The sequence below is a fragment of the Lepisma saccharinum genome, chromosome 14, assembly GCF_977018435.1.
Source record: "Lepisma saccharinum chromosome 14, izLepSacc3.1, whole genome shotgun sequence".
NCBI lineage: Eukaryota > Metazoa > Arthropoda > Insecta > Zygentoma > Lepismatidae > Lepisma > Lepisma saccharinum.
This window is the reverse complement of record NC_139242.1, coordinates 33,481,315-33,505,451: the sequence shown is the minus strand read 5'-3', so window position 1 is coordinate 33,505,451 and position 24,137 is coordinate 33,481,315. Positions and strand designations below refer to the sequence as shown.

Here is a 24,137-nt window from a genome sequence, read left to right as displayed (position 1 = left end):
CACATGAATCCGACCGTTGGAAACCGAGATATTTAAATGTTTGTCATTACGGTCGAATTTCCTAAGCTTTACACGCATAGCGTGACCCTTCAGGTGCTCACCCTTAACACAAGCGAATGTCTCGTTCCTCCCGTCGGCTTGGCAAAAATCAAATATGTAATCTTACAAATTAAAACACTTAACACTTTGAATCAACACGTCTTTTTACCGCTACATACATGAATAATAATGATAATAATAATGACGGTAAATCTGACTGTCACAACCTCGCCCCTCTCCTTCTTCCAAGGATTTCGTAAGCGTGAAAAATTCGCTCTACACAGGGACAGAATTTTTTTTTTGTTTACAAATCCTTGAACACTCTGTATATAAAATTGACCAAGAAATATATGAACACCCTGTATATAAAAATTGACAAGCAAATACATGAACACCCTGTATATAAAAATAACACGAAGAGTATGTACACAAAACAAGAACAAGATGTGAGCATTTACGTGTCAGCTTGCATTCCTACGTCGCTCTTACCCTCGTACAGTGCTGTCCACTCTCTGCGCTTCTCATCGGAACAGTTCCACCTCTTGCAGTTCTCTATATGCTGGGGTGCTATGGTCTTCCCAGACGTGCAGTCCACTAACTCCAGAATATTGGCGGCGAGCTTGCTCTTGCAGAAGTACGGACCATCGTACATGAAAAAGAGCTTCTTGATTTTCCCTTCAATTTGGGAGCTAAGTCCGTGATTTTTTACGAATGCGAGGTCTCCAGTTCGAATCTCGGCGCCGTCTCTTGCCTGTCTTTCATTGGCCTTCCTCCTGGTTTCTCTCGTCCGTTCGACGGCCATCAGGATCTTTTGTTTGACAGTTGGGTCGCGGTTGTCCTCCCTCAATCCAAAGTGACGAATTACGTCTCTCCGAGGTGTGCTGCCGAATTGTAGCTCTGCTGGCGTGAACCCAAGGGTGTCGGATTCTGTGTTGTTTAGGAGGAGTACAATGGAGGTGACGTGCTTGCTCCATTCCTGATGCTGTTTATGGCAAAATAATCTCAAGAGGCGGTTCATTTCACAGTGCATGCGTTCGACCTTGTTTGCCTGCGGCCTGTAGCTCGGGGTCCATATGGGCTTCACGGCGTATGCTTCCAAAGTGTCCCTCCAGAGGCTACTTGTGAACTGAGCTCCGCGGTCCGTGAGAATGTAGCGCGGAGTTCCGAGGTGTACAAAGTAATTTTCCGTAAGCTTACGGAGCAACACTCTCGTCGCGGTTGACCTGACTGGATACGCAACCAGAAAACGACTGCATCCATCCATGACTGTGAATAGGTACTTCATGCCGTCCTTGCTTTTCGGGAGTGGTCCCACGCAGTCTGCGAACAACACTTCCCGCGGTTTCTCTGCCACAAACGATGTTGGGTTTTTTGCTGCTCTGACGCGGTTAGGCTTAGTTTGCATACAGATGACGCAATCTCGCACCCATTTCTTAGCGTCTTTCCGCATCCCTTTCCAATAATAGGTACTCTCGAGGTATCTCCACATTTTCCTCCCCCCAAAGTGACCTGATTTGTCATGCGCTTCCTCCAAGATTTTCTTTCTCGCTTCAGCTGGCACATATACCCTCAGGCGCTCCGGGTTGTGGACATCCGTCTTGCACAGGATCCCGTTCGCGACGATAAAATGCTCTTTCACGCGTCGCTGGCGACGTGGGTCTGCGGGTTGCTGGTCTTCCAGGATACTGAAGTACTGTGCGAGCTCGGCATCTTCGTGTTGCATTTCTATAAACCGCCCGCGGCTGAAGGTGGTCAGGTACAGGGAATCGAACTGCATCAAATTTACGTGCACTTTTGTTAATCCTTTCCCCCCAACGTATCTTGACAGGGCATCAGGCACAACATTCTCTCGCCCTTTCACATACTCCACCTCGAACGAGTAGCGCTGAAGGCGATTGCTCCACCTCGTTAGTCTCCCACTCCAGTTTTTCGCGCGGTGCAGCCATTGGAGATTCCGGTGGTCTGTTCTCACAATAAAGTGTCCTCCGGCCAGATAAACATGAAAGGTTTCGATGGCCCACACCACGGCCAGGCACTCGAGTTCTCCGACGGTGTAATTTCTCTCTGCCCCCCGCAGGGAACGACTGGCGTACTGAATCACACGTTTCTCCCCCTCCTTTTCTTGATAGAGTACTGCGCCCACGGCCGTGATTGAAGCGTCGCACTGGACATAAAAGACGTCAGAAAAATCAGCGTGGTAGAGGCGAAGCTGTTCACAGACGGCGTCCTTCAGTTTATCTAGGGCTCCTTGATGTTGATCCGTCCATTTCCATGCCTTTCCTTGTTTCAGCAGTTCAAATAGGGGTGACGCAAGTTCGCTGAAGTTCTGTATGAAGCGCCGGTGCCACGTAAATATCCCTAGAAGGCGCTGGACTCCTTTCCTTGATGTCGGGGGCTCAAGCTTCCTTATAGTTTCAAACTTCACTGGGTCCTGCCTCACGCCTTGCGCGTCTATAATGTGGCCCAAAAATTGCACTTCCGGTTGAAAGAAAGCCGATTTCTCGAGTTTAATTGTCATTCCCGCATCTCGTAATTTAGTGAGGATCAGGTTTAGATGTTCGAAATGTTCTTCCACGTTTCTCGAAAAGCACAAGATGTCATCAACATACCACAGACAGAAATCTTTCACTTCGTCTCCGAGCACTTCCGCCATGGCGTTCGTGAAAGCTTGCACGCCGTTAGAGATTCCGAACGGAACGACGGTAAACTCATATAAGTTATCCTCGAATCCGAAGGCTGTATAAGGCATGCTCTGTTCGCACAAGGGAACCTGCCAGAATCCAGATAACATATCGATTTTTGAGAACACGTGTTTTCCATGGAACAGTTGTAGGGTGTCCTGTAGTTTTAATGTTCTGACGCGTTCCAGCTTACACCTCGTATTTAGCGCGCGAAAATCTCCGCAAATTCTGAGGCTATTGTCAAATTTCTTCACCACGAGTAGAGGATTCAAATGTACTGAGCGTGATTTCCTTATTACGCCCCACTCCAGCATCTGCTGCAGCTGCCGACGCACTTCCGGTCGATGGGTAAACGCTATCGGGTAAGGCTTACTGACAACTGGACTTTCTCCCTCGACACGGATTTCATGCGTATACTTCCGGCACTTTCCTGGCCTTTCATCAAGAACGACGGCATTATCCCTCAAAAGATTGGCGAAAACTTGCTTTTGACTCGCCGAGAGATTCTCACATGAAGCAACTGCGGCTTGCAATCTTTCCTGTACTCCTTTGTCGCGGTCGACCTCTGAACATAAAGCGACGACGGGCTGGAACTGGCCCTCTTCTCCTGCGCCTGACCTCCAGAATTCGACGTTAAACTCTTCGTCGCGATTATTCAAGGTTACAAAGTGTCGACCGATGTTAAGCACAGACGCATACCGGCTCAGGAAATCCATTCCTAGCAGCAGGTCCACGGACAATGACTGGACCACCAGAACCTCAACCTCAACGTGATGTTCATCCAGCGTTGCCTGCAGAATGGTGTGACCGAGGGGCCTCTCCCTCGCTTTGCCCGAGAAATCGATGAGTCTAAAGTCTCGTACGTGCCGAAGTTGTGGCCTGCGCACTCCCTTTGTCACGCGCCGCCAAGTTGCCTCCGAGCATAAGCTTGCCTCACTTCCCGTGTCTAGGAGCCCCATCACAATTTCATCGCCCACTCGCAGTTGTACATGTGGCGATTTCGAAGGCCAGCGGTCCTCGTGACTTTCCTCGGCTTCTTCGTCGGCGTGGATCTCCTCGTCCAGCCAAGCGGCACGAATCCTGATCGGCGTGGTCTTTGTTTCATCCGGGTGGTTCGGCTCAAGCGAAGGTGGATCAGGTGTAGTCTGCCCCGCATCCGAGCCCTGACGCGAGACTTTTATTAGTTTCCCGGATGCTGGTATCCCGACGGTCCTGGCCTGGGCGAACCGCGTCTGGAATTCGGCCTGGTCTCTTCTCTCGCTGGGCTCCGTTGCGTCCTCGCTCCACGGCGTCCTGCATCTCCCCGATCTGACTCCGGGCTGACCGACCTGCTATCCGCGTGGCGCTGATAAAAGCCATCCCGGACTTGGCCGTTCTGAAAAAAGCCGTCGTTTCTCCTTGGCGACGCACGAGTCGGACCTCCACGCCGTCTCCTGCCTCTGAACGGGCGTCTTCGTTGCGGTGAAGGTGGATCTTGCAGCTGGCGGTTCCTTTCAGCCCCTGGAGCGTGGTGCTGTCCTCTCCATCCCTGCTGGACTAGATGAACGCGCGGGTGTTTATTCCGGTGCGACGAATCATCTTCCGGTCGGCGCCGCTTGCTGAACTTCTCACCTCTGGTTTTCTGCCTCTCCTCCTCGCACTGAAACAGGTTTTCCAGTGTGAGGGACATCGCGTCGGCGTCAAACACGCATGCTCCATTGAGGTGACGACGAATTTCGTGTGGAAAATGGTACACCAGAGCGGCTATTATCTCCGCCGTAGTCATTTGGGGTTGCAGAGACTTGAACTCATTGTACCGTTTCCAAAAGTACTGGGCATACGTGAGTCCTCCGCCCCTGTCGTATCGTTCGTTTCGCACCTGCATCAGCATCCTCTCGACCTGCAGGGGACGTTGAAAATAAGTGAGAAACGCTTCCTTGAACTCCTCATATGAATTGAAGTTCCCCTCGTTCCTGTCCATCCAGTTCTTGGCCCGGTCCTGCATTAAACCTTTCAGAATCAGAAGCCTATCCTCGTCTGTCAGACCTAACTCACGGGCGGTAGAATTAAATTCCTCGAGGTACGTGGAAGGAAGAATTCTGTCAGCACCCGAGAATTTTTTGAAGTGCTTCCGGTATTCGGGCGGAAACAGAGCCCTCCTGGTGGACGATGGGTCAAAGTGTAAATTTTCCTCCCCCTGCTCGCGGCGCGGACTCAACCGTGGTGATGCAGCGTCTTCTCTTCGAAGGGGGCGGGGCGTTCCTGAAGCTCGCTGGTCGCTTTCCCCGTTCGAACAAGTGGCGACGTCGGCTGCCGGTGGTGACGTCAATCTGGGCTCCCGCGACGATTGTGAAGTGCCGCTGCTAGTCACGCTCAGTTGACGCACTTTCCTCTCGAGGTCCTCAATTCGTTCGGAGTTTCCTTCGGCTCGAAGTGAAATTTCCCGCACATGTCGCCCCAGGGAGTCTATGCCACGGTCACATGTCGCTTCCAGCTGCACGCATTGTCGGGCCATCTGCTGCATACCTTCCTCCTGGTCGCGCACGCTCTGAGACAGTGTTGCCATCTGGTTCTCTTGCCGGTCGATCCGCACGTTGGTGTCGGCGATTTTGGCTTCGACACGGGATTCGCATTCCTGTACCCGAGTGACGAGTTCTTGCGTTATCACCTCACCGGAAGTACGGATGGTCTCCTGGAGGCGGTCTTCCGTCACTTGCATCTGGGTGCTGATGGCCTCTATCTTCCTTTGGGTGGCTTCCATCCCGCTTCGCGTGGCTTCCATCTTAGCTTCGATTCCGCTTCGCGTGGCCTTCATCTCGCTTCGCGTGGCTTCCATCTTAGCTTCGATTCCGCTTCGCGTGGCCTTCATCTCGCTTCGCGTGGCCTCCATCTTGGCTTCCATCCGTAGTAGCATCTCGATGATCTGTTGGGAGTTGGTACCACTGAGGCTAGCTGCTTCGTTGACCCGTTCTGCACCTCCCGGAGAAACCGGTTGCGCGCTGACCTCATTGGCTTGCCCCCCGCTGTTCGGTAGACTGCTTCCTTCACGTGGACCTAACGGGAGATCGCACCGGGAACAAACCTGTCTAGCTGTGCCGACGTATTCACTTTCTGGGAACTCCTCGCTGCAGATATCGCAAATCACCCTTACGTCACTCATGTTTAAGTTCTCGATGCGGCGGTTGCGCAATTTCATGAAATCAAATATTCAACCCTCGGTCGATTCTCAATGCTCGCTGACAAGCGTAAACGTGAGCGCTCACAATATATACCAATATATGTATTTAAACAATTCACAAACGAAAAAAGATAAGGGCGGTCGATTCCCCTTTTGCCAGAACTCAACTTAACGCCTAATGCCATATGCCAAACAAAAATTTTAAAATGCCTAACGCCTTAAGTAGCTGCCCTACTACCTTAACAAAATAAACGCCTAATATCTCAATTACCACCTCACGTCAAAAATAACACAATAAAATCTCACAATGAAACACAGTTACATGACACCAAAATACGCCTGACGTAGCCCTTACAAAAACGACATATGCACCTGCACTGAGGGTGCTTTCAATTTAAAATATACCGGTCCCTGTGTTCGCGGCGCCAAAAAATGTATGCTCACCTGCACTGATGATGCTTTCGATTTTAAAAAAACCCGGTCCCCTGTTCGCGGCGCCAAAAATGTATGTTACGCCCTCCCTTGCCCGGGAAAACAAATGCTACCACTACCTAGATAGAGGCGGCAAAATCTCCCTCGGACAAGCGAAATAGCGTTACGGTCCAGGTTAAGTTCGTGTGTAGGAACCGGTGACCGATAGTGCATAGTGATAAGCCATATCGAATAAAAACAAAGACATATGTACTTTCAAATTACCACCTCTTTACCTGTAGCCGGGAAGCGGCTAGCTGCATACCTGAAAATCACGGGTAGCGACATGCATACGAAAATGATATAGCCCAAAATTAACATGAAAATAAAAAGTATATTCTATTCATCACCAACAAAAAATGGAATTATTACAGGTCCCCACACTTGCACTCTCACATTCTCTCTCAGATTCAATCCTCATGGGGTCATCGACACAAGAAATTATACATGACATGTACAGGTTTTATCACGACAAGCCCTAATTATTGCATTCTCAATTAATTTTATCTTACTTTTTGTCTAATCAGGTCATTTGTGATTTTGCTCCAGTGCTACTTAAATCCTAGCCAGCCCTTACTTAAGTTCACCTTTTGTTTTTAAAAAAGAAACTAGTCGGCGCGGTGACCATACATTACTTGACCAGTATAAACAAAGGCGTCTCAACGGAAATTCCATTCACGTGGGCGGACGTTTTCCTTTTACAAGACATCACGTGGTTCAAACATAACAAATAACCTCCGTTGAGTGACGCAAACCTATACTCGCTAGCAGGCGGGACTTAAACACTTCGCCGCGACGAGCAATTCACATTACCAGGCAAATACTTTTACTAAATAATCACACATGCGGCCTGACATAGCTAGCATTGACACATAAAAATGAACAAACCTCCAGTAGATTAAACAATTAAGTGGGCGGCGCTTTCTCTAATAGTACGCACTTTAAACAAATACAAAGGAGCACAAACAACAATAAATTTAAGACCATTAAAAAAATATCACAAGGAATAAGAAAAATTGACCTGAGACGAATAAATTACAAATGACAAGCGCGACGGGAGTTTGGTATGAAGTTCGAGTTGAGTGGGCGTTTTCTAAATGTCGACGAATTTCAAGGGCGTTCTCTAAATCAATCGGGCCGTCACGTGTTAAGGTTCACACAGATGAATACTTTACCATCTCTCAGCTTCCGGGGTGCATCCTGGCGTCTTTATGGGCGATTGAAAACACATAGTATCCACGCGAAAGGTTTCTTTGGTCGCGACGATGAAGATGCGAAAAGGATTCAAACACCTAGTTCCCCGGCTCCTCTTCCTCTCGGGATCGGTGGATCTCCGTGGTATGGCGCGGTTCGGACGTCGCATCTGAGCGGTCGTTGTAGGCGTCGTCGGCGTCGTCGGGGCGTCAACATCTCTCTCTACGTCTCTCTGTCGCGGCTGGTAGGCGTCGTCGGGGCGTCAACATCTCTCTCTACGTCCCTCTGTCGCGGCTGGTAGGCGTCGTCGGGGCGTCAACGTGGCGGATGGTAGGCGTCGTCGGCGTATCAATAGGGCGGCGTTCGACGTTCTCTCTCTCTCCATGGCGGCGGATAGGCATCATCGGCGTAGTTTCTTCTGACGTCGGGCGAATCGACGTAACGCCCTCATCTCCTTTCTTCCTCTAGCCCGCCATAGTTTCCGGTGTTCCTTGTTTCTCAAAAATTATAAATGGCGTAAGGTAATCACGGAAACACGGTTTCGCTTCAACTTCCCCCAGCGGTTGAGGTAGGCGCACTCGTGTAGACTTACTGCCTATCACACACACTGGTGTTCGCACAACACAACAAAGTCCACTGTACACGAAAGGTAGCGCGAAGGTGCTCTCGTTCCAAGAATCGCGGCAAAACTGTATATGGAGACTTAGCACGGAGCTGCTCTCACTACAAGGATCGCGGTAAGACTGTGTATCGAAAAACCATGTCCTTCGTTTTATTTGGATTTTGAAAAAGGACGCTAGACGCACGTTGGAGCGACGCTTCCGGAGAGGTTATTCCACCACGCTCTATTGTCTCCAAACTAGGACGGACCGTGTCCGACGTTTACTTGTGCGGATTAAACTTCCGCCTGGCTGTCGCCCATAGCTCAATTGCAATCGCTGTCCACAAACTGATCAATTAGAACCGATTTGATCTGGCGTCCGTAATTGTCGCTTGATCGTGACGAAACTCCACACATCCGTCCTTGCACACATGCCGCTGCGTTGGTATAAGTTTCACATGAATCCGACCGTTGGAAACCGAGATATTTAAATGTTTGTCATTACGGTCGAATTTCCTAAGCTTTACACGCATAGCGTGACCCTTCAGGTGCTCACCCTTAACACAAGCGAATGTCTCGTTCCTCCCGTCGGCTTGGCAAAAATCAAATATGTAATCTTACAAATTAAAACACTTAACACTTTGAATCAACACGTCTTTTTACCGCTACATACATGAATAATAATGATAATAATAATGACGGTAAATCTGACTGTCACAAACACAGTATTTCTTTGTTTATTCTGTTCGAATAGTAATTCAACCTTATTTCCTTATTTTATGGACAATAAAAATAACAAGCTTTCTTCTTTTTGTAACATGAAATGAACTGTGGCAATTTCGTTGTAGTTGAGGGGGTCGGCGGACAGTTCTGCCATCCTCCTCCTCCCGACGCAAGTGCTAGTACTCAGTATGTACTGACATTTTGATTTGGAATGAAAGAGAACAGCAAATTGTCTAGCAGGTGCTTCCGTGTATGCACACACGTGCGAGAGGTTACCTTTGTTTTATAGTCTTGCTTGCGCCAGGTCATAAAAAAAAGTTGATTCTCGGGAAGGGGCTAGGTTGGCAGCTATGCGAGTGGTGACTTCAAACAAAAATTAAGCACATGTCCACTTCTTGAGCACCTGCTCATTTTCATTAATACGGCCAATTCAAGGACGTATATAGAATGGGATTCATGGAGTCCAGACCTCACCCAAAAGATTAAAACAAGTCCAAAGTTTAAAAAGAAATCAAAATACTTGTTTACTTTTGTGTAACATCAAGTCGGTTTATTCTCGCAGAACTTACGTAAAGATATGGTTCAGCGTGTGATTATACAACTTTGCATGAAAGTTCCTACGTACGGCTACTAATAAAAAAAACGCATAAAAATAATGATCAACTAGATCTAACAACCTATTTGTATTCTGCAAATAATCCATTAAAATTTTCTTTTGTAGAACAACTGTTTTTTATATAAATTTTCGTGATGTTAACTAGGCATAAGCTAGATTGATTGACTTCGCTTTTCTGCCACTTTTGGCAAATCGCAAGGAAGAGGATGAATGGTGATCAGATGACATTGATGAAGGGGCAATCACAAACATGTATGGACGATATAATGAGCCCCACAGAAGATTATACTGGCTGAGAATCCAGATGCCAGAACCTCGTTAATCTGCAAAATGCAGTATAGGGTGTGCTACGTTTAAGTGGGGTTGACATTTGAGTGTCTTTGGAAAAGGTCACCCCTTTGACCCCATAACCTAGAAGATGAATATGCGCTGTTATATCCAGTGCTTTTTTTTTCTGAGAGAAAATATTCCGGTACTTTTTAAGTTGCTTTGATATTGTGTTAATCATATAAGAAATACTCATTTCGTCCGTCAAAACAAAATGTTATTTTAGTTTTATTCATACCTATAAAAGGACACCGGTACGGCGTACCATTGCGTACCGCCAGAAAAAAAGCACTCTATCTCTATATTTTAACAATAATGTTTTAATAGACATACTACTCTTATTAACCCATGTGAGATACTTTGTCTCAAACCCCTCCCGAAATATAGTTCTTGGACCCATTTTATTGCGTAAATAACTAACGTAGCCGTTTCTGCCGCATCGCCTATCGAGTAGAATGAAGTCTTAAGAATACTACGCCGTGCTTACGTCGGCTGTCCACATTAAGTGGTATTTTGTGGCTCAGCCTTGAAAGCCCCAAAGCAGCCAGTAACGAGGCATTATTAGATATCGGAGGGGCCTTTTCCCGAGGGAAATGTCGGTGAACTGTTTTGCCATAGCTATTGACCTTCACAAGTGCTGGTGTGAGCGCTGTGCACACAAGGTCGCGGTTGAGGTCTTGGCCGGGATCCAACACGGGATTTGGCACGGCTTGACGTAAAAGCATGTGCGAGTGTAAATATGCGACACATAAATTTTTATCCTTCAGTCGGGCTTCCTTTTGGGCGCATTGAAGCCGAGGACTTGCTTCAACAACAACGCAAAAAAATAAAAGCTTGTTTTTGTACACACGTGAGAGGGGGGGTGTTGCATTACCTGTCCCAAACATAAAAATACGTTCTAAAGTAATGGGAAAACCTCCCGGATTGTGCAGTGGTAACGTCGTCACCTTGTAAGGAAGGGGTCCCAGATTCGATTCCCGGTGGAGGTTAGTTTCGGATCCAGAAGTTATAGTTGGGAGGGGCGAATTTCAGTAGGGTATCCCCCTCATTTTAAGGATGATTGCGCTGTGTACATCAGTGCATGGGAACTCTATTTGGAGGAGAAAGTGAGATCTTTTACCCCTCATAAGAAAGAAATGCTAGGTTTACCATGAAGAAAGGAAAATATGGAATTTGTAGGAAACGAATCAGTGATTAGTAGTGTGCTCAGCAGGGATCCTAATCTTAATCTCCCTTGCCTAGCATTCCTTACAAAAAAAAGGGGGATCAAATACACGAAAAGACTGATCGTTGAAAAAAAAAAAAAAAAAAAAAAAGACGACCTCCTAATAAAAGTCCTAGACACGCTATCAAGTTATTGTTCGGTCCATCTGCTTGTCTCAATTGGAATTCTCAGGAACTGCTTGGATGAACAACGTCGGTAAACATATACGAGTTGTTGCGGACACGCTTAAAGAAACTCGAACCTTATCTACCTCACAATCTTGACCAGGCGTGTGGCCACCACAAGTCCCTTCGATGTTGCGGATCCTTGTAAGGACACCCACGTGAACATGTGGTGGCCACACTCCTCTTTACAAGATTGTGAGGAATATAAGGTCCGGCTCTTTAAGTTTGTCCGGAACTATAGCCTCTTTCAGTAATTGGCAACATCTGAGAGACATGCCGTGGCCGCACACCTCGTCAAGATTGTGAGGAAGATGAGGTTCAAGTTTCTTTAAGTGTGTCCGCAACTATAGCTCCTTCGAGCATGCCGCTCCTGGAGCACGTGCCAATTCCTAATTGAGAAAACTGTAGAATTCTTTAATAACCGACAAGACAATATCCATCCCACTTTCTGCAGAAGGGAAGTTGAATGAATTTGACTGAGTCAAGTCAGGTGGCATTCACTTGAAGTGGGCATCTCTACGCCACCCACCTTCTCAATTGCCTATTCCTCTAAAGCTAGAAATGTAACAGTGGAACAAACGTCATTAAAAAAAATGGCATAATATGATGTCATTTTTACAAGTCGTTCATCTGTATGTGAACAAACTATTTTTTTTAATATCTCATAGTTTACACATAGTGAGATCCAAATATGTAGAAGTTCTCTTCCTCCCGAGAATAAGCTATGTTCTCCAATTTGATTACTGTGAACTGAGCTACTAAGGATTTTACAAAGATGTTTATAACAAATGATTCTGATTCTCAACTACATTGAATTCTCAAAGGAATATTTGAAAACAGTCTGTATGTCACTACTCTACTCATGCTTGGTTTAACACCTCTAAACCACACACATATTATTTTTATTTTTAAGATAAAGTTAAAGGGTAACCATTGTGCACCAGTGGCAGATGTTATGCCCTTGTTATGAGAGAGTAAGAGTGGGGTGGAATAGGAATATCATTAAGTTGAAGAATATTCAAATTAAAGGCTTATGTTTTTGTATGTATTTTCTTTATTTATTTTTTGAGGTTTCATTATTTCCATTTTTGGCATCGGAGAACTTAGAGCATTGTTTCTGAACTGGCAGGTATGAAGGTTTTCCTGAAACATTTTGCCCATGCAAGTTAAAATCAAATTAATAATACTTTTCTGAATATAATAATGTAACCAACAAATTTTACAATTAGTGTTAATTGGAATTTTTCAGTGTTAAAAATACAACATGCAAGTGAAAATCATTACCAAATTCATTTAATGGTGTTGGCCTGAGGGAATTACATGATATCATTACATACAGCAGTTGACAATCTATATAAACTTAATGTTAATGTTTGTCAACAAGCCTAGATTATGCCATGATTTATTTATTAATATTTAATTTCAAGGGTCATAGTGGTTCACGTTGCACTTTTGACTGTGGGTTATCTCATCACTAAATTAATTTAATGGTGTTGGCTTGAGGGAATTACAAGATATCATTACATACAGCAGTTGGCAACCTATGTAAACTTAATGTTTGTCAACAATCCTAAATTATGCCATGATTTATTTATTAATATTTAATTTCAAGGGTCATAGTGGTTCACCTTGCACTTTTAACTTTGGGTTCAGTCCCAGTTAATCTATTTGTGCATATAGCGAACTTAAAAAATTGAAAACGTAATTTCAAGGCTGCCTATTAATTAATTAATTCATTAAAAAATAGAATGGTATATATGAGTATGGAGTATATAGGAATTGGAGCATCTACCTTTTTAAAAAATAATATATTAGACCACAGTCTCACAAAGGTTGACCACTAAATTGGAGGGCATATATCTAATTGATGTTCTATTTTCATATTAGAATGACATATAGCAAAAATCGTATTCCCATCCAATGCTAATACTCAACAAGACATCCTTTATTTGACAAAATAAAATGTGAACCATCCCTTGTGCAAGAATTTATGTTACACCACATAAGGATGGAAATGATAATCAAATTAATACGAGCAAGAAAGAAGAACTGCTAAGTTTATTTTAATTTTGGTGTGTAATATGTTTATTGGAAAAAAAGTGTGCAAGTCTGTGTTCAATATGTTCTAAATTTATTGTACCTGCTACATAAACATTTAGGGGCATTTTTAAGGTTATGTATGTTGTGATATACATATATTTTTAAAGTAACATTTTTTTTTTTTTGCAGGGAAAATATGCCAAGCCATTTCAAGGTTAAAGAATACTGCCCTTTAGTTTTTAGAAATCTGAGAGAGAGGTTTGGAATAGACGATTTAGACTACAAGGAATCTATGACAAGGTAATGTACCTTTAAATACCTAGTAATATTATGAGTGCCAAAACTTGTATGTTATGTGGAATTATAGCTTAAACTTACAGTATTTAATATTGTAATGGTTTTAGGGATAAATATAATAACTGAATAATTATTAAACAGCAATATGTCGAAAACTACAATATTGGTGATGAACAACTGCCATTTCTTTGTCTAATGGAAGTTTTATAATACAGGGCAATTCATAAAGGAAGTACTAATTTTTTTAAAAAATCAGTAAGTATTAATTATTGCAGATATGGCAATAAAAGTGACAATTGGTACAAAAACTGAAAGATTTTTGTCTGATGTGTTGTTTGTGACACAACAGTCCACATGATGCTGTAGTTCATACCACATAATGGTTGAACATGGCAGGTGTAACTAGTGAAATTGCATTGGCAATTTGTCAATTCAGTTCATATACATCTTTTCTTTTGGGTATTGTGAAGAACCAAGTGTATGCCCTCCTACTTCCACCTGACATAGATGAACTGAAATGGTGAATAGCAATGCAATTTCTCTGGTTACACCTGATATGTTTAACCACAAGTGGCAGATACGTGTGAACATGTGTGAAAGTATGTTGTCACAAACTGCACCCACTGTGAGGAAATCACAAATAACACATCTGACACAAAACTTTGAGTTTTTGTACCATTTATCGCCTGTTGTAATGCTGTATCTACCATAATTAACACACACTGAATTTTTAAAAGTGTTACTTTCTTTTTGAATTACCCTGTATTTAGTACCTACTACTCATAGGTATTAAAATTCTGTGAAAATTTGTTGATGCATGTTTATAATCAAAAGTATGTCTTTGAAAATGTATTCATTAATAAAGATAAAAATTAGCATTACATTTTATTTTGAGAATTTTGCTTTTATTTTAGACAGCTATGCATTTCAAGATTTTTTGTGTAACTTAGCACAGTTGTTTTTTTAATTGTTATTTGTTTATTTGTTGCTTCTGTTAGCATGATAAATTGTGTGTGTGTGTGTTTATAAACATTATATACCACCAATGGAAGACTAGAACTGAAATATTTCCTAAGCACACATTATGTGTTAACTAAGAAAAATAACAATGATTCTGCATTTCTCTACAAGTTCATTATTGTTGCCAATTTGCTTATACAAAAAAGAGTGAATTTTTTTTCGGTATGTGCAATTTAGCTGCTAGAATGAATCATTATGGCCTGTCAGGTTCCTTAAATATAATCAATTAATGTTAATATCACTCTTTACAATGCAAAGCATAAAACTGTAAGTAACACTGATCATGCCTCTACAAGGCTTTATTTCAAGATGCCTAGCAGTAAGGCTTAAATTCAATTGTGCATGTAGCACGATTGCTTCTTATGTGATGTAAAGTTTTTAAACATTGACAGAATCAGCATTTTGAGCACTAGAGCTTATTGTTTAATTTTTCTTAACTTATTAACAACAGTCATTCACAAAGCATCTTTGCCACATTGAACAGTACTGTTTTCGCATTGGCTGATACAGAGCATTCCCTGACATTCGCCATGAGAGACTGCTGCAAGCGGCCCGGCATCAACGCTTGTCTTTCCCGGTGAACGGGGTCTGCAACAGTCGCTAGAGTCAGCTATTAAAATTACAGTTTTCATATTGTGTACTAACCTTGACTACAGAAGGTGTTGAAAATGATGTCCCTCTGCTGCAACACATTCCTGGCATTTCCGAAGGAAATTGGCATTTACACTTGCAAGTTCGTCTACTGTAATTCTCCCAATTTCTCATACAATACTGTCTTTTAAACTCACGGATGGTGTGCGGATTTTCTTTGTATACTTTATTTTTTAGATTTCCCCATTATTCTTTCCACTTTTATTCAGAACTGACCCTGTTACTCTAAACTTTTTTACGAGGTTTAATATAGTGGTCCTATGTGAAACAGGAACACCAGGAAATTTTGTTGCAAAAATCCGTCGCACTTCTCCACAATTCCTCTTTCGACACTCGACAAGATAAATCCTTTGTTGTAATGTAAACTTTTGTGGTGCCATATTAAGCCACAATCTTCAACACAGGGACACAATACAACTTTCGAGGGAGGATTATACTGGCGTCAGTCTGCAACGTCAACAGAAAGGGAAGGAGAGAGAAGGCAGGGAGAGCAAAAAAACAGACTGTAGCATGCGACTGTCGCTGACCCCATTCACCGGGAAAGACAAGCGCTGACGCCGGGCCGTTTGCGCCGAGTCTCGTAGCGAATGTCAGGGAATGCTCTGTATGTGATAGCACACAAAATCATGCATGAAGCAATCTCTTGTCTGTAGATTTCTTTTCCTAAACATCACATGCCTGAACTGTCACAATCTTGTCTGTTAAATATCCTAAGAGAAAATATGTGTATGTAAAACATGCACCATAAAGACAAAGTACAAAGCCAACGTTGTGGGGCATCCTGACAACAGTCTTCTGTTATTATTTAAATTACAACAAGAAAAATTTTAACTAGATGAAATTGACGTTCATCTACTAAATGTTAAGAGCTTATTTATTTCCACCTAGCTCCTATGCCTTTTTCTAGGTAGCAGAACCAGAATATAAGACAATAATGCACTGAAGATATCAAATTAGTACAATGCTAGTTTTTAAAAAATATATTTATTTATTTATTTTGTTTATATAGACTTTGATCAACAGCACTGAAGTCAGTATATGTAAAAATAAGTCTGCATGGTAAATTTATAAGTGTAAACAAAGAAATTAACTGAAGAATGCAGTCATATTGATCAAGTTGAAAATATTAAGCGAACATTGGTCCTAATAGATTTCCTTTGAGAGAACGCATCAGGAAACCCCAAGAAGCCAGTACCTATTTGCCTTGGGGCAGACAGAGTAAGCGTAGTTCTTGGAGACTAAGTGCCAAAAGGTCGAGGTCAGTAGTATCCCCAGTGTGTGAAAATGGAACCACGTGTGACTTCCTGGACCATTGCAGTGCATGAGGAGTCCCCTGTATTTCTGGCTCTCACCTAACTAATACTTGTAAAATTTCATAAAAGAAGTTTTGATTTTTCTTTGTAGTTGTTCCCCCAGCAGCAAATGCACTTAAAAATTTCCATGTCACGAATGATTACATATTACCAATGCAAGTTTTATATCATAACATGGTTGTTTCGAACATATTGACAAATCTGGAGTAAAATTTGATCTTATCTCTTGTCAAAGACAAAGGTGAAGTAAAACACAATAAAATATACGTTGGTTGGAAATTTAATAGTGGCAACTATTAATTTACAAATCATATGAAAGAGATACCTCTGTGAAACTGTTACGGCCATTCAGTGTAGTAACCAGCATTGTGTACAACCCGTTGCCAGCGATGTGGAAGTCGTAGTATTTTTGTAGCAGTGCCTGCTCTGTTAATGGTTTGAATAGATCGGTCTATTGTCTGAAGAATCTCTGAACAGTTCGGAAGCAAATGCCATGAAGTGGTTTCTTCATCATATGGATGAAATCAAAGTCACAGGGGCTGGTAGAGCATCTGGGAGGATTCAGCAGAAAATACTTCTTTAAGTATATCACTGGGATCAAATCCAATATAATGTTATAGTTATGTTAGGTTCCAGTGGAAAGAAAGTTTTACAAGAATGAAACACAAAAGGTTATTAAGTATGACTTAAGCAACAGAGTGTACTTTATCCAATAGCGTTATTAAACACACAAATAAGACTTCATTTTTAAGCGAAACATTTTCACTTGGTGTAGAAATTCATTGCTGTTCACACTGCAAGCTGCTGCATCACAATTCAAACAAATAAGGATTTTTCAAATCAATATGAACTTTCATGAAATCAACAAATGTTAATTTCCGTTTTTCATGATGTTGGATTTAATGGGGAGTAATATAAGTCTTTCGTTTGAAAAACCAGTTGACCACAGTTTTATTAGAGTGTATATCAGTGATTGTCAAATATATATCTAACTTGCAATACAATCTACTGTATTTGTAGATGTAGTTAGTGTTTATAGTGCAGTGATTTCATGTTGTGCTGTTTGAAATGTGTTTGCAAAGGAATGTCTTTTCACCCTTCAGTACTAACGACAAATACAAATTAGTTAATATTTTTTTTTTTTTTTTTTTTTTGTTTCAAGCCAATTTGACATTAAATTAAACAACCATCATTTTCTTCTTTTCCTATAGTGATCTCTTTCTCAGTTGGAACAATCATAGGTAACAGTACATTTCACCCCCTGACCATCAAGGGAAGAAATGCTACACTTGTTATGTCCTTGCACTGGCAACAATTTTATTTTTGTGGCAAAATTTTATGCTTCTATTTTTCAATTAAGATGAAAATTCACACTTCTAAAAACTATAACACAAATAAATGGTGAATTAAGGCAGTGATGTAGCTTATTTTTGCCTTGCAACAACAAAGAAAGGAAGTTAATTGTTCATGTAATTACAACATGTAGAACTAGATCATCAATCAGAAAAAAATCATTTCACAGCTTGTTATGCAATGAGGTATTCTGTGCTCAACCGTGCATGCATATTTTAATGCATATATTTACATAGTGCAGGAGTGTCCAAATTATGCCTTTGAAAATTAATATATATCATCATCAAAATTTTGGTCATGGATAAATGCTTTCATAATTATGATATTGTGGTAGCCATAAATTCACACACACAACGATATGTAATTAATATATTACAATAAAAGCCACACGCAATATTTGTAATATGGGAGCCACTGTATCTTTCGACATTTAACATGTAAGTACTCGTACAGTGTTCACAAAGGTGCACTTTTCCTTCCACTGAGACCCAAATTGCTATGAAATTCATTTCAGGACTCAAGGCTTTACAAAAATGTGTCATTGTGTAGTTAATATGACACCAAGGCTTTATTGTTTCTAACTGATGTAAGAGTGGTAACATGATATAAATGCAAATAAATTTCTCCTTAAGGCTCGGCTGGATCCTTGACCGACATCAGCAAAGTCGTTTTTGAAATTTCCTCTCCTTTCAAAAAAAACTCTATGATATTCCAGGTTCTGTAAAATTACAACTGCTTAGAATTCCTTCTAGAGCATTGAAGTGGTTTGCTTTTATTTTCATGTTTCATGTTGTCTAGATATTTGCAATAGCTTAATCAGCTTACGTGGCCATGAAAATATTGCAAATCTCTCAACAAAAGTGAAAGCAAATTCCATGAAGATTCACTTGAATGCTCTAGATGGAATTCAAAACCAATAGAATTTTTCAGAACCTATAACATCATAGAATTTTTTTTAAAAAGAGATGGAGTTTCAAAAATGACTTCACTGACGTGGAATTTTCTTTAAAAAAAATTGGGAAATACAGGTAACAAGAGGAATTTTAACGTTTTAGGATTCCATTTCTGATGAAAGCAAAGTCCAGTGTGCCTGTATTTACGTATCTATTATCTTCACATAACATTTACAATTTTTTTATTGTTCACGGAGGAATTTTGTATATTTATGTCCAAGAGATTTAAATATTTCACATAGAAATCCTGGAAATTTCTTATGTATATTTGCATAGGATATTTATATTAGTTTAATTGGGACAGATATACAGGGTGGCTCAAGAAGTCACTTAACACCCCAGGTACAAGGCCAGTGCAGCGCACAACATGGAAATGGTGATGACCAATCGTTATCAGGCCAAGGGGGAACCACATTGACGCCACCCGCATGGTCGGCGGCCATCTTGATGTCCGCCATCTTGAATTCAACTTCAGAATTTTAAATGGGAAGGGGGTGATATGATATATCAAATCAGGCTAGAATTTCACGAGAAATGCAATGGGGAAGGTTTTTTTTTATGTATCTTTAACCAGTAAAAAGTTATGACTGAATTCTTGTATTCACATGCCATTGCACATGTTTTTTATAGGATACATCCACGAAGACCTGCACATTATGAATGGTTGTCGCGAACAATTTACAGTGGGAGGCTTCCATTGAATTAAAAGTCCTTCACAGTGACAAGGCTAATGTTTATGTTCATAAGGAATTTCATAAACAGAATATGCGACCCTTGTCAATAAACTTTGGACAAAAACTGCTTCACAACGTTCCCATAGTGTTCTGGTGTTCCTCCATATTGAAAAAAATTCTGTAAAAAGTACCTTCTTCCATAAGCAAGGATGGTATTTAACAAATCCAAGTAGCCCTAAGCATTTAAGGTTCCGTTGATGGAAAATTGACTAACCAATCGTGTTCCACACAGCACGCCACACCATTAACTTACCAGCACTAACCATTCACCTTTGATTTGTCGAAAATGGGTTATCAGATAAAAAGCATTGAATATTCTGTTTATGAACTTCCTTATGAACATAAACATTAGCCTTGTCACTGTGAAGGACTTTTCATTTAATGGAAGCGTCACACTGGTAATTGTTCGCGACAACCATCCATAATGTGCAGCTCTTTATGGATATATCTGATTAAAATCTTGTGCAATGGCATGCGAACTTCTCTCCCTAGATGTCACTTTGATCTCAATGCGTTACCGATGCGCTAAACAAATTTTAAGGTATTTTTCTAACACCTCAAAAATGAGCAAATTGGTACAAGAATTCAGTCATAACCTTTTACTGGTTAAAGATACATAAAAAAAAAAAACTTCCCATTGCATTTCTCGTGAAATTAGTCATCACCATTTCCACGTTGCGCGCTGTAGTGGCCTTGTACCGAGGGTGTTAAGTGAGTTTTTGAGCCACCCTGTATATCATATCATTTAGCTTGCATTTGAATGAGATGCAATGAATGCAAGACTTCTTGCTCTTTTTTTTTGGAATTGAATATAAGAAAAATAACTTGTTTTTCTAATAGCATAAACAGTTGAGAGTTCATAATTTTGGATTATCCTGCAAGAATGAGTGCTTTGCACAGTTCTGTGAGCATGTTTTTTGTAACCCTTGCAAACAGCTTTTAGACATTTTTTGTAGTTTTATTTGTTTTTTCAGTGTGCTAGGAGTTTTATTCTTCCCTCGAAAACTTCTTAATATTTCCCCCTTCATTTCATTAAAATTGCTTAAGATTGTGAAGTGCTTATGCAGGTTTCACTTAATGTGATTTAAAATAATAAAGTGTAAATTTTTGTTATAACAATTGTTTCACAGTGGAATTATAATGTCAGGTTAACGTTGATCTGTTTGTTACTATTATCTGTATTTTGTAATATTGTTTTTATTGCATGATAACATACTTATGTAAATAAAAATATAGAAGACAACTGAGAATTATGTGACTTAGCTGTCTATATGGCTGTGCATGTTCAAATGTTCTAGGTTCAAATCCTGGCCAGGATATGTATGCCCATTGAATTTGTTCTTTCATCCAGTGAGTCATTCTCATCATGGCAGGGGTCCCTAGTTCGATACCTGGTGGAGGCACATAGTGGTTCGGATCCCACTTTAAACTGTAGGTCCAGTCCCGATTAGCCTTATTGTGCATAAAGTGGATTTAAAACACCAAATCAATCATCATACCAGGGGTCCCGGGTTCGAATCCCAGCCAGGACATGAGTGTTCTTTGTGAGTATTTCTTCATCAATTTCATCATATCATCATTCATCCTCATCTTTGCAATTAACCAAAAGTGGCAGAAATGCAAAGTAAAATAAACCAAATCAATCATCATCACAATTAACCTAATAAAAAGACGGAGAAGAGATCTTAAATAACTATAATACTAATCTGAGATATGACTTCCGTTAATTTGAAAAGCATTTCTGTTGTATAATGCAAAGCTTATATTACAAGTACTCTGCTTTGATTGTACATATTTGATTGTAACATCTATGCGGCAGAGTGCTTATTGTGTATACTGAATTACTCTTGTTGGAAGCACTTTTAAATTCAGATGAGTATAGCGTGCAATAGTCTGTGTGTACGTCTATGTTTAGCATCTCTATGTAATAGCTGCAAGAAGTTTTGAATGCTCTACTTAGTAATTGTGGTAGAAATTTGAAATAGCGTAGGCAGTAGAATTGTGAAGTAGCGTTTGTTTGGAAATATACTTGGGGGTTCCTTGCAATGTGAAATATCTGTGCAAAAGAATGGGAGGATTTTTGGTAAGTTTATTCAATATTGAGTCCTAAATTTCAACAGTGATACTGACCTTACTAACGTGTGTAAGATAATTTATCAAGGAGTTTCTTGATGAATCCAGATGTTTCTTACAAAGCCTACCATTTTTCTATTTTATTATATTTTGGGAAATGAGAGACACTGTATTAAAAAGATATCAAGAGCTAATGTACTCACTCATCCACGCAACTGATTTTCATTATTGTTCTATTAATTTTCGATGACCACTGCCACTATTCTCATTAGATCTTGCTGCAAGTTATTTCCCAAAAATATGAAACAGAACCTTTGCATTTGAAGGAACTATGGAAGTACATCAAGTTCCAATGAGGATGGTGGCAGTGCCCACTGAAATTAATATAACAGTACATCAGCTCTTTTGTTTCTATTTTACATTTTTTTTAAAAATAATGAGATGTGCTTCATTGTGCAGGGTGTACTGTAAATGTGCATATATTTAGTCATATATAACTTCTTTAATCACAATTAAAAATTACTTTCTAATTTCTGTGGATTCATTATCATGATCTTAAATTATTTTTACTTTCTTTTTACTTTGTGCTAGAAAGTTTTCCTTCTTTTGAATGTTTGGATTTTGTTGATTGCTGTGCAGTTCGTGCAGAGTGTTTGTGGTTTAGCAACAGAAGAAGAAGGAAATATAATATCTACTTTTTTGCATCAATTATAAGATACATTTGTCATGATTGTAGCTTAATGTGGTTCATTAAGGTGTATATTGTGAGTCCTTTTTTATCTTGACCAACTACAACCCTATTTGTACCAAGTTCACAAATTTCGAGGAAGGTTTTATTATATTACCAATCTGGATAAATTTAGTAATATTCATTTGGTTATAAAGATTCTTGCAGAAATTGTGTGAGCACTTTATTATTTGTTCTTGTTACAGGACACACAAATGTCCATGCTTTCAAAAAATGTAATCTTGCCAGCCAACACACACACACAGTACTAAATAAAAACTATACCCCATATGACAATCTCTGAAGGCTATGCCCTGTGCATTGTTAACACATACAGTCCCACAGGTGCTCTCTGGCTTTCTATGCAGAGCATACCACTTTATGTTTTTCAAGTAGCTCTTCACCCCCACCCCATTTTTTTCCTCCCTGTGCTAGATCAGTACCAAAATTAATACTAAACTGGTAGTTTTTTAGAAGGTGAAAAGGTAAACATATTTCTTAATAAGATGTTGTGTAAGTTTTGTATAAAAGTAAAATGTAGTTGAAATTGTTGCCCAATTCCTATGATTTTTATCGTTTATCATGAGTCATGTTTAAATTTTCCAGGTCGCAGCCAGTTCCAGTTGACTCACCAGGAAAAAGTGGGGCTAAATTTTATCAGTCGTATGACAAGTTGTTTATAGTTAAAACATTAACTAGTGAAGAAGTTGAGCGTATGCACCACTTTTTGAAACAATATCACCCTGTAAGTATATGTAAATAAATTTGTGCCTTTCTGTAACTTACATTTATGTGTAACCTTTTGTAATATCTGTTCTGAGACTAATCAAATATTTTTATGTTGAAATGTGTGACACTTCTTCAGTTTGATAGGAAATAAAAGTGGTAAATAATGGCTTCACTAGGATTTTTGAAATTGTTATAGCATGTTGTGTGGGTGAGTGAAACCTTTGCTTATTGCATCATTAGGACAGATCTGTTATGTCCTGCTTTCCCAGTGATGGAAAAATTGGTACAGCACCTGACTAGTATGCAAGGGACCCAGGTTTAATTTCCAGTGTGTGAGATCTCATGGTATCTGGTATATACATTAATGGATTGAGGATTAATCTGTACCTAATAAACTTTATTGAATTTCTCCCTTGAATAAGCTGGTTTCTCAAACACAAAATAAAACAATGTAATTCTGAACTAACTCGTAACAGGATTTGTCTCATAACTTAAATACACAATGGTAAATATTTATTGAATGACCTGCCACATGTTTTTATATGTTGCAAATGCCATTTTATACCCTTACTGTTGCAGTACCGAAACCATTTCTTACATAATATTAGGGTGGATCAAATGAAAACAGAAGAGGGGCCACAGAATGAAATCAACAAGGTTTATTTCAAACGTAACTTTCAAAGTTACACAAGCACTTGTCCACCAAGTTCTGAATACCCTGCTCGTAGAACGCCTTTGGCTGAAATCAGAACCAGTTGCAAACATTGTCAATGACGTCATTGTCCAAGGGGAAGCGCCGACCCTTCAATGCCTTTTACAGCGGACCAAAGATCTGGAAGTCTCATGGTGATAGATCAGGGCTATACGGTGGGTGTTCCAACACTGTCCACCCAAACGTCGCCAACCCGTTCTTTGTAACAGCTGATGTATGTGGGCGTGCGTTGTCATGCAGCAAAACCACTCCAGAGGACAACAGGCCAGGCCATTTGGCCTTGATACTGGCCTTTGGATGACACTGCTGCCCGACCGTCGACGCATATCACGTGCTC

General features: G+C 40.7%; 1 protein-coding gene across 1 annotated transcript in view; it reads left to right on the top strand.

Moving 5' to 3' along the window:
- Positions 1 to 24,137, top strand: part of PIP4K (phosphatidylinositol 5-phosphate 4-kinase) — a 119,379-nt gene that overhangs the window by 76,403 nt on the left and 18,839 nt on the right. Inside the window, exons 3-4 of the mRNA XM_083135362.1 lie at positions 13,428 to 13,538; positions 22,966 to 23,104. Of these exons, the coding sequence (XP_082991488.1) occupies positions 13,428 to 13,538; positions 22,966 to 23,104 (250 nt within the window). The remainder of the gene's footprint in view (positions 1 to 13,427; positions 13,539 to 22,965; positions 23,105 to 24,137) is intronic.